The sequence below is a fragment of the Lucilia sericata genome, unplaced genomic scaffold, assembly GCF_015586225.1.
Source record: "Lucilia sericata isolate MDLA Ls3-8-SP2 unplaced genomic scaffold, ASM1558622v1 Contig001152F_arrow, whole genome shotgun sequence".
Lineage (NCBI taxonomy): Eukaryota > Metazoa > Arthropoda > Insecta > Diptera > Calliphoridae > Lucilia > Lucilia sericata.
This window is the reverse complement of record NW_023995123.1, coordinates 67,339-79,347: the sequence shown is the minus strand read 5'-3', so window position 1 is coordinate 79,347 and position 12,009 is coordinate 67,339. Positions and strand designations below refer to the sequence as shown.

The 12,009-nt window shown below is 28.6% G+C and overlaps 1 protein-coding gene across 1 annotated transcript in view; it reads right to left on the bottom strand.

The window, feature by feature from the left end:
- Window positions 1-3,586: 3,586 nt before the first annotated feature.
- Window positions 3,587-12,009, bottom strand: part of LOC119610320 (GTPase-activating Rap/Ran-GAP domain-like protein 3) — a 51,282-nt gene continuing 42,859 nt past the window's right edge. The window contains exons 11-15 of the mRNA XM_037965481.1: window positions 9,058-9,210; window positions 5,979-6,291; window positions 5,309-5,792; window positions 5,092-5,237; window positions 3,587-5,022 (exon numbers count right to left, since the gene is read on the bottom strand). Of these exons, the coding sequence (XP_037821409.1) occupies window positions 4,034-5,022; window positions 5,092-5,237; window positions 5,309-5,792; window positions 5,979-6,291; window positions 9,058-9,210 (2,085 nt within the window). The 3' untranslated portion in view covers window positions 3,587-4,033. The remainder of the gene's footprint in view (window positions 5,023-5,091; window positions 5,238-5,308; window positions 5,793-5,978; window positions 6,292-9,057; window positions 9,211-12,009) is intronic.

Here is a 12,009-nt window from a genome sequence, read left to right as displayed (position 1 = left end):
AACCACCTTCTCTTCAACATTTCTATGCTAATGCACAAAAATACATATTTCGTATAATACAAAGTATAGTCTATGTTAAGGATGATCGTTTAAAATGCTAATTTGTAGTAAAAGCTTTTCCTTTTCATCTTTAAATTGTCTTTCTAAATAAAGTTTTTAAATTCTAGACACATTTTGCTAATTTTTTTTTTCATTCTTGTAATAATCCTCCAAAGCAGACTACATGTTTATGTATATTAAAATATTTTAATGAATTTGACGCAATTTCGCTTACTTTTTGAATTCAATTATAATTTATTAATGGAAAAACAGAGCCAATCGATTATGCATTTGTAATTTTTTTTAAGTTTGTTAAAGTTCTTGGTAGATTTGTATACATCAATGTTGTAATTTTAACATTTTAAAACATCTTTCATTCTCTTTTATGAATATTTTATAGCTGGTAATACCATTCAATGATTTTTTTGCAAATACTTAATGCATACCTTAGGGAGGATCATATTAAAATTGAATGACAGCTTAGTTAGGCTTTTTCTTTTTGACATTTTATTAGTCTACTTTTGACAATTGAACTAACCGGCCGCAACAAGTAGGTAAAACCGCGAGTGGAAGTGAAAAATTAATAATTTATTAAATATTTTGTAAATTAACGGGGTTTGTTGTGTTCAATATAGTTATTAGTGTTAAAGTAATAAAGTAGTGTCTTTAAAAAGTGTGTAAATAGGAGTTCATATTAAATAAAGCGAAAAAATTAAAATGCAATTTTGGCAAAGTCTGTTTCAACAAAATGGTGGGCTGTGGCAAAGTAAGTGATTTTATATGTCTATTAGTTAATATTTTTAATTAAAACTGCTGCCGCTATGGATAAATAAATAAATAACATTTAATTTTTGTTAGGAATCAACTTGTTAGTGTGTACCATGAAAAAATTGCTACAAATTAATATGTAGCAATTTTTTAATAAATTGTTAGGGTTGCCACATAATATATTGCGAAATATTTTCTGGGGATATTTAATTTGTTCAAAACTTCCTTGAATTTATGAATTAAAATAATTATTTATTAAAAATAAACAAAATAGTTGAAAAAAAATTAAAAAAATAAATTAAATTAAAAATTTTGTGCAAGGATAATTCCAAAATGTTTCTATAATAAAAATTCCAAAAATTATCTATTAAAAAAATTTCAAAAATTTCCCATAAGAAAAAATTTTAAAATTTTCTTTAAAAAATTTTTTTAAATTTTCTTTAAGAAAAATTTCAAAAATGATCTATATATTAGAAAAATATAAACAATTTTGCAGAAAAAAATTTTTAAATTTTCCAAATGAAAAAATTTCAAAATTAAGAAACATAAGAATAATTGCAAAAATATCTATTAGAAAAATTTTAAAAATTTTTCGGAAAAAATTTCTAAATTTTTTTGCATAAGAAAACGTTTCAAAATCTATAAGAAAAATTTCAGTATAAAACTTTTTTATAAAAAACATTTCAATATCAAATGTGCTCCATAAGAAAAATTTCAACATTGTAGAGGTTTTTTACTATTTATATATAGTCCTTCGATATTTTCTACAATAAATTTAATATGAAATATTTTCTTTAATACTTTACACAAAAAACTAACTCATGAACGTTTAATGAATGTTAAGAAACACTCAAATCGTCTCATTTATTTTACTATACACTTGTTTAAAGGATTTTTTTTACTTATTTGTCAAAAAAAAAAAAAAAAAAACATTTTCTAGACCATTAATAGGAATATATAACAACCACTGGGTAAAAATATCATGAATAGCCAAAAATTAAATGTAATCAGGACTTCATTCATACACAAATATTTGTAATAATAGCAGTGTTACTATAGAACGGAAAATTTCTACTTTTAATGGTTCTATTGGTAATTCGTAATAAATATCCTTCGCACTACCACTGTATTTTTCTATAAGAATATGCAATTTTTCCATAAGATAATGGTTAATGTTGAAATACAATTTTTTATGAACTGTTTCCTTTATACACTTTAAAATTTGTCAGTGTGGAATATTTTAATACAAATGTTTTTATAAAGAATTTCGCATCGACATTGTTTTACTAGTTTGCAAATTAATACCTTTTGTTCGTACATGTAAAGAAACATATATTTTTGGAACTGGTTTTGTCCAATAGTAAAATACGTCAAAATTTTGAGATAAAGAGGTATTAATTTTGCATTATCCATTATCAGGAGTGCTGGTAAAATATTTGAAAGTGAGTATTGATTTTGGGGAGCTTGGTCTATTTTTTTTGGAAACTCAAAAATCAAATTCAATAATAAAATATTTTGAACTTTTTAATCCACTTGTTTACCAGTTCTTTTTATTTTTACCTGATTTTTAGTAATTTTTTTGTTAAAAATAATAAATTTCGAAAATATTATTTAATATTTGAGTATATCCCTCATATGTAACTCTAAATATAATATTTTTCTTCCTAGTTTAACCCTTTTTTAGTTTATTCTTTCAATATTTATAAATTATATTATATTCTTTTTATTTGTCAGAATAATAGTAAAATCGTTTACTATGTACATACTTTTAAATTACATGGAAATTCAAGAAGTTGTATTTCCTACCTTAAACAAAAACAATACCAAATTTTATTATTTTCAAATAAAGTGGTAACTCTATTTTCTATTACTTCTTACATTTAAGTTCCTATTTGTATTTATACACCGACTAAAGCTTTACAACAACAGAATGCCTACTATAAAGTTTTTTTGCATTTCCTTTTTAACCACCTTCTCTTCAACATTTCTAAGCTAATGCACAAAAATACATACATATTTCTTATAATAAAAAGTATAGTCTATGTTAAGGATGATCGTTTAAAATGTTAATTTGCATTAAAAGCTTTTCATTTTCATCTTTAAATCGTATTTCTTAGTTAGTTAAAGGGTTGCCAAAACTTTTTATAGTGTGTTAGTTTACTGGTGATTTTTATAAAAATTAGATAGAAAACATCACATTATTTTTGAAATTTTAGTTTGGAAACTCTTTTAAGGATTATAATATATGTAGTATCATTAAGAGAGGCAATATGTGTTTTTGGTTTTTGTAAACTTTTTATAAACCTCCAAAACGGACTACATACATATGTATGTATATTAAAATATTTTAATGGATTTTTTGACGCAATTTCGCTAACTTTTTGAATTAAATGAATTAATTAAAAAAAAATAGAGCCAATCGATTAGGAATTTAGATATTATGTATTTGTCAATAGTTTTTTTTTTGTTTTATTAATTAAAGTTGTTGGTAGATTTGTAATAAATAATTTTTAAAATAGCTTAAAAGGTATAATATTAGTCGATATGAAAACACAGATATAGTGGAATAAGAAATCACATAAATAATAACATATTGATATCACATTAAATAATATTTATACAGAAAATGAAATAAAAAAGGTTTTGAGAATTTCTAAGTTGTTATATCTTAAATTATTCCAGGAAGCTTAATTTTATAAAATTTTAAGCATTTCATATCAATTACTTGATATATGTTTTAAAGGTTAAAACATTCTTATGTAAAAGTTTGGTGGTTTCTTTTAATTACTAACAAAATGATTAATATCAATTATTCAATTCAATTAATTGAAGATATTTTTCTTCACACACATATTTTTACATGGTTTAAATAAATAGTTTTTTTTTTACAATTTTAGTACTTTTGTTGTGAATACAATTTTAGTTGTTTAAAATTGAAACCGTCTAACAAATATTTTATCTTTTAAGCAATGACTATCAAAGTATGAAAATAAAATTTGGAATTATTTAGCTTCATTATTTTCATTACTGCCAGCCAGCTAGCTATTATCACCGCCTTTTATACACATCAACGTTGTAACATTAACATTTCAAAACGTCTTTCATCCTCCTCATTGAATTTATTGTCATCATAGTCGTATAGATCTATGGACTTTCGTTTTTCCATAAATTCCAAAGTCGGCGGTATGTGAGTTTGAACCTTTTCATTTGATTCTTGAACCAATTGTCATTCTGGCATTTCATTGGCACCCGCATTGGGTAATTGTACATCAAAGGATTTTTGTCGAGATTTCATATTCAAAGCATATTGCTCACGTAAAAAATTTTGTGTTTTTGCTGCCGTTGCATTAAACGATTGCATATGGAAATGTGAATGTGCTCCCGCCAGTTTAGCTAAGGGAATGCGATATACCCTTAAAGGTTTCAGACGATCAGGTGATGATGAATAGTTATCTGAACCTTGGCTACCATTAGAGAAAAGACTGCGATATTTGGAGTTACGCTTTGTAGGTGACATAGGTGAATGTTGTTGTTGATTTGTAGCTTTTGTTGTATTATTGTTGTTAGAGCTGGTAGTATTGCGCGGAGAATTGGGAGGTACACCTGCGTATTGGGGATCTATTATGGAGTTACCACGCAAAGCATTGAATTTATTTTCGGAATGATAAGAGTCACCACAAGAATTACTTTTGGCTATTTGTGGTTTCTCCTCTAAATTACTTGTCTTTTGCAGAGATCTTGCTCTTTGTATTGATGGAACTTGAGCGCCTATTGCATTGGGTATCTCAAGTAAATTATTCATTTCATGTTCCGGATTCAATGGCATATCTTTGACACTTCTGGTAGTTAGTAAATCGCTGGTATCATGTGCTAATTCTTCATTGGATGAACATTCACTGGGTGTAGTTACTAGCCTTCGTTCGGGCGTTTGTTCATTTATTTGCAAACCTTTAATATTAAGATCTTTGGACATAAATTCTGGTGCTGTTGTTACAAAGAAAATATCACGTTTTGAGGTGATCATTTGTAGTTCGGGTAAAATAGCTGTATGTACTAAATTGCCATTAACTAGTAGGCGTATTTCCATGGAATCAGAGGTGAAACCCAAAATGTAAGGAAAAGCACAAACCACAAATGTTGGAGATGTATTCCAATGAAAATCAAACTCATTGCGAGATTCCTCACGGTCATTGAGCTTTTGGAAATGGCAAGTATCTGGAATTGAAAAGGTTTTGGTTAAATATATGAAATTAGATTCAGTTAGAACACTTTTGATCTACTCACGATTATAACACAACAATAGTTCAGTTTCTAGACCATCACATAGTTCTATAGCTGCCGTCAGTTGGGTTTGATTTCTTTTGGCCGGTTCAACTTCATGTAAACGGGTGGCTACTCCAGTTTGATCACAGACAATTTCATAATGGTACCTAAAAAATATACGAAAAAAAAAAACATATTCAAACTAAATGTCTCTTAAATACCAACAACTTCCACTCACCTATAACCCACACATATTAAACCACCATTCTTTGTATTCGTGGGTCCTTCCAGAGGTGTAACAATCGTAGGTGTATCACTTAAAGTAATCTCTTTTTGGAAGATAAAACCTTCTACCGTCTCTGTATCATTTTCCGGACACCAAGAAGCCCAAGCAGCTGTATGTTTCCATTGGAATAGCTGCAACTTACGGCCAACGGCTACAACCAATCTCAAATGGCCACCACTAATATGAGATGAGGAATATAAATTACAACCACGTGTCTTCTCAATGCGCCGATCTTTAACTTCTGAACGTGAACGACACTTCAATGAATCCTCTGTAAATTTTCCATGGAATTCCCGCAGGCGAAATACATGAACTCGATGAGCATCACGATTTGTAGCTGAACCGCCACGTATTAAAACTAAACCATGTTCTTCCAAAACACTAAGCTGCCGCACGTGCAATGTCTTGTCGAAAACCAATTGTAAAGATTGATCCTCTGTTTGGCAGGAGGTGACAGGCAAATTTTTAATTGAAGCAAGGATAAAGGAAAAAATAAATGAATTACTTTCATTGTTTTGCATTACAGGCGATTAATGTTAATGGTTTTGGTATAAACTCCTATCGTTCAATTGTTTAGATTGGTTTGTGTGTTATCACATTTTACACATTTACATTTACTTACCTTTCATCAAAAATGTACCATCATCGGTGGCTATAAATAAACACTCATCATTGGTACCGAACGAATCACCTACCAATGTGCCACGATGCGGAAAGGTTGGGTAAAAACAATGTGGTTCCCAAGGGGGTTTTTTGAATATTGTACAAGGGCTGGCTGATGCAATACTAGTGGGGGCATCACCTCGTACAATGGCCTCCAATTTAAGTGCTTGGCCTATACGTACGAATTCAATATGTCTTGCGTCCTCCTTAAGTTTAGATGTTCTTGGCACGTCATACAGTACTTCAGAGAAAGCGCGTCTATTTAGCATGTTCTACAAGTACAAGAACATGTTGTTTATATAGTACAAGTGTATGTGTAGATTTCGTAGAAAAAATTACATTAGTATTGGTATATGTGTTTGTGTATTAAAGTTAATGTGTTTGTTGTTAGTTTTTTTTTCGAGTGTTTAAGAGGGAGAGTGTTTATGTGAGGGTATGTCAATGTGTGTCAGTATTTTATATAGTAAATGTGTTAAAGGATATGATTTGTGTATACATGTGTGTTTATATGTCAAAGGATAAACAATGAAACAGAAGAAACAATGTAGAAGAAGACTAAAGACATACGTTGTTTGGCTAGAATTTGACTTAAGTTTCATTAAAAAGAAAAGATTTTCTTCGATGTTATATTCGATGCATGAGTATAAGTGGGTTTTTTTGTGTGTTTTTAATGTCTATAAAGAATATTTTCAAGATAGAGATACGAGGTGAGGTTTTTCCATTCATACGTGTCAGACAAGCACACTTTTGTTTAGTGTATAAGTGGCAGCGAGGTACAATAGTTTAGTGCCATGTGAATGTCCTTATAATTAAACTTTTAATGAGATATTTGTAAAAGATTTTCAATTGGGGGTTTTTTCTTCTGTTTTTTTTTTTACAAATAAAACAAACAGCAGTCTACAAACATTTATTTTTTCATCATTAATTTTTGACCTTGTATCAAGTGTGTATTACATTGATTAAAACAGTTTTATTAAATTTATTGCATGTTGTCGTTATTTTGTAGCAAAAATTTTGTGCATTCAATCGGAAATTTATCTATAATTATTGACTGTATAAAAAAAATATGAAGTTAAATAAATGTAGTGGAAAAGAAAAAGTGCATTAAATATTTTATGAAAAAATTAAATTTTGTTATTTTGGAGAGACTTTGCAATTATAAAGTTGAAACAAATTTCAATCATTTAGGAAACGAAACCGATCATATTCATAATATCATTGAACATACATATATTTAAACATTAGTGACATTTTTTAAGCTTTTCCATCGATTTAAATTCAGGCTTTGCTTAGCACATTCCGTACCCTTAGAACCTTCTTCAGCTAATCCCATAGTAATAAATCTTAATAGATCAAATCAAACATAGTAGCTAAAGGATCTTGACTGATCGTGACATAAGTACATGAAGTATAGGATCTTTTAAAACCTGTTCTTCAGGTAATCCCAAAGTAATAAATCTTAATAGTTCAAATCAAACGTAATAGCTAAATGATCTTCACTGATCGTGACATAAGTAGATGGAACTTATATTCAAATTTATTTTATCTCATAGCATTTTCCAGAGCTGAAACAATCCACTTTCAGATACTTCGTGTTGTAGTAAACCTTTTTTCTTCGAAAGCTTTCTGTTTTTCGTTCAATGCTAGCTTCTACTAGGAAGCTTTAATATATCAACTCAAACTACTTCATCGTAATGATCATGACTGCTTTTAAGGTGGAACTTTTTTTAAAATTTATTTCATTCTTTATGGAAGTTATTATTCTTTTGACCAATTTTGGGCGTTTACCTGGACAAATTTGTATAATCAGATTATTGGCAACGAAACGATCCAACTTCGCATATTCTGTATTGCAGGATAACGATCTTGTTATCTTATGACCATCGTAAAAGCTAAATGATCATAACTGACGTTACATAATTTTGTATGGTGGTGATATTATCTTATCAATTGCGAGACCTTGACAAATGTTGGTCGTTTCTTTGGAAACATTTGGCCAAAAGAATTGAATATTTTTTGGAGCAGTGAAACGTATTCCATTTAAACCTTTTTATCTTAAAGGTTTATCTCATATTTCTGGCGTTTTGCGCCAATTGTTTAAAGACAAAGCTAATAAAATGCTTTAAAAAATCAAATTATTTATAAACAATTTCATAATTTTATACGTTTCTTTTAGCCCAAATATAATTTTAAAGTAAAATTAGGATTCTTTTAAACATTCCCTTTCAATTTAAAAAATTATCTTCTTATTTAAACAATATTACATCCTTATCTACTTATTTCCTTAGATTGTAATGCAAACAAATTTATTTCACTTAAAGTTCTATTTTTGGTAACAGTTTAATGAAATTTCCGGTTTCCTTTTTTTCATAACCCTCGTAAAAATGTAAGGCATAACTTATTTACAGATACATGACGTACTTACACCAATAGTCAACTACATACGTAAGGAATTCAATTAATTTCTGAGGTTTATTTTGTATAAAATTTTACATAATCTACATACATGGTTACATACTCCTTCATTTTTATGTACATTGAGTGCACCAAACATTCTTGGAGTACTCCAAAAAATATATTTATACATATTTGCAAAAACACGCACAAATATACCAAAACACTTGGTAACCTGTACATATGTACAGTGTGATAAATGATATATGAAACAAAACGCATGTAAATCAATCTAGTTGGTCTTATCGTTTATAAGATCTAACTAGTTTGTAGTTATACTTTATAAAATTTGTTAACCATATCCTCAGTTTATAGCATAATAAAATTTAATAGATTTCATTTTTGTGTAACCAAGATCTATTTCTGTTTAGTTATGTAGTATTCGTGTAATATCTATACTATACAGCTAAGTATAAGTATAGTTGGTATATGTGTAATTGTTTTCGTGCTTTTTGTGTGTTTTCTGAGTTTTTACTTTCAATTTAGCTTATTTTTTTTGGTTGCTTGCCAACCCACTAATCATGTTTATATACAAGTGTTACCAATCTTCTTCCGCTTTCACTCCTCCTCATACTCTTACTTACCAATTTGCTATCACCAATATAGTCTTCATGTAAATCTTTTATCAACATTTCAAGGGTACGCTCACGTTTTTGTGAGAATATTGGTGTTTGGAATGTTGCCTTTTCAGCATTAATTAATTTTACCAGCAAAAATTCACGAAACAAATTAACATCCTGCAAAAATAAAAGTAAAATAGTGAGGAAGATTTAAAATAAATTAAAATAGAGTTTAAATTTTTAAGTGGTATAAATTTAACAAAAGAAAATATGTGAAAATAAACTTCTTCGTTTATATGGAGACACTTAATTTACATTGAAAACAATTTAATGACATTTTTTCGTAACCAGATAAAGTCTTAACATGTTACTATATTGTTGCTTTCAAAGTTTTGACGTTTGTATGTGGGTGGGTGGCAAAAAGTTTACTTTGTAATTGTTTTTCTGGTATAACTTAAGTAACTAGTAAGGAAGTGTTGATGGGTCAGGTCGACTGTATAATGAACTACACCAGAAGTTGGTATAATTGTATATTTTATTAGGGCTATAGGCATTACATCACTAACAGACAATTGTCTCCCATATGTTGACTATAGTATAGACTATAGTCTTGACTAATGTATATTGTATGTTCTCGACCATAGTATAGACTATAGTGTTGACCATAGCATAGACTATAGCTGTAGTTTTTACTATAGTATAAACTATAGTCATGTCTATAGTCTTGACTATAGTATAGACTATAGTCTTGACTATAGTATTTACTATAGTCTTGACTATAGTATAGACTATGGTCTTGACTATAGCATAAATTATAAATTGTATAGACAATAGTCTTGACTATAGTATAGATTATACTCTTGATTATATTATAGACCATTGAATATAGTAAAGACTATGGTCTTGACTATAGTATAGAATATAGTCTTGACTATAGTATTGGCTTTAGTAAAGACTATAGTATTGGCTATAGTATAGACTATAGTCTGGACTATAACATGGACTATAGTATAGATTATAATATATAGACTATAGACTATAGTGTAGACTATAGTCTGGATTATACTATAGACTATAGTCTATAGTCTTGACTACAGTCTTGACTGTAGTATAGACTATAGTCTGGACTGTAGTATAGACTGTAGTCTTGACTGTAGTATAGACTGTAGTCTTGACTACATTATAGACTATAGTTTTGACTATAGTATAGACTATAGTCTCGACTATAGTCTATAGTCTTAATTATAGTATAGGCTATAGTCCTGACTATAGTATAGATTACAGTCGTGAGTATAGTATAGTCTACAGTCATGACTATATTATATACTATAGTCTTGACTATATAGTAGAAGTTTGCCGTTCTATTCAATAATTGTTAACATAATACTTGTAGTGCCGTAGGGTACGAAAACTGAAAGTTATTTTAAAATCTTGAAAATATTTATTTATATTTGTTTCCACATCTGTGACATCATAAAGACTGTATACCCAGATGTATTCAGTTCTGAAAAATAAAATCTTTCTTCTTTTTAAACAATATTAAATTTCATCTAGTATTTTTTCAGTATGTATATCTCTTACCATTCATAGGTGCAGCTTTCATCCCATTTTAAAGAATTATTTTAAATCTCACGCGATTTTTCCATTATTTACAAAAGAAAATCCCTCTTTATAAATTTTTAAATGGATGTGGAAGTATTTGTTATGATTTTTTGTAATTGTTATTTATATATATACAAAAAAATATATTTGCTTTTAAATTATTTACAATATAACTTATTGTTTAACATAGTAAATAATTTGTTGAGCCTACCTAGTTTACAAGTTTTTGTTGTGCCAGTATTTTACATACCAAATCAATGGAATGGAAACTTTATAATAAAGACTTTTAACATATTGTTAAAAAGTTTTTAAACTAACGCCTTGGCTTATTGTGTTTGTGTTCATCTTAAGTTTTTGAAAACTAATACTTTTGAAAAGTTTATTTTTGCTTTGGCGTAAAATGAAGAGATTTTTGAAAATATTTTCCATAGACAGCCTTTTGTAAATTAAAGTAGATTAACATGTTCTATGAAGAAAAAAAAACCTTTGAGTTTATTTATTCAATTTTGTAAGAAGTTATAAAGGGTGTAATGCTTCCTATTTGCGCCAGTAAATAAGTTTTAACAACTTGTTTCAGGACATTCCATTTGAGGGCCGATAATGTTTAATTTATTTTTTTCCAGTTACAGTTAAAATATCGACCGTATTCTGTTGTGGCGTAGTTATCTTTATATAATTGTTTAATTGTATTTTATTTTTATTTTGGTTTGGGTTTATGGAACATTGTAAACAATGCAAACATGTTTGTTAAATGTATACATAGGTTAGTGGGTATGCAAATATGAATTGAATTGTACAGCTATTACAAACTAATTAGAATTTCAAAGAATTTTAACTTCAAAGTTGGTTTTTTAAACCAACACGGTGTTTCGACTAAATTAGTTACCGAAAATATTTACTTTTAATGTTTTATTGAACCAGTTTTAATAAAATTTCACATGTCTAGAGAGAAGGTGTTTTGATGATTTTGATGATTTTCAATAGAAAACTTCCCAAAAGCTTTTATGATTTAATTATTAATGATTTAAATCCCAAAGACGTATTTAGAAAATTGATTTCAACATACATAAAGACAGACTGACAGACAGACAGACAGACAGACGGGCAGACAGACAGACAGACAGACAGACAGACAGACAGACAGACAGGCAGACAGGCAGACAGGCAGACAGACAGACAGACAGACAGACAGACAGGCAGACAGACAGACAGACAGACAGACAGACAGACAGACAGACAGACAGACAGACAGACAGACAGACAGACAGACAGACAGACGTATAAATAAATCATTCGACACAAATTTCCCAAAGAAATATTACTCATACGTTTTAAAACAACTCAAAATTTCTAATTAGTTATCAACTGCTGCTT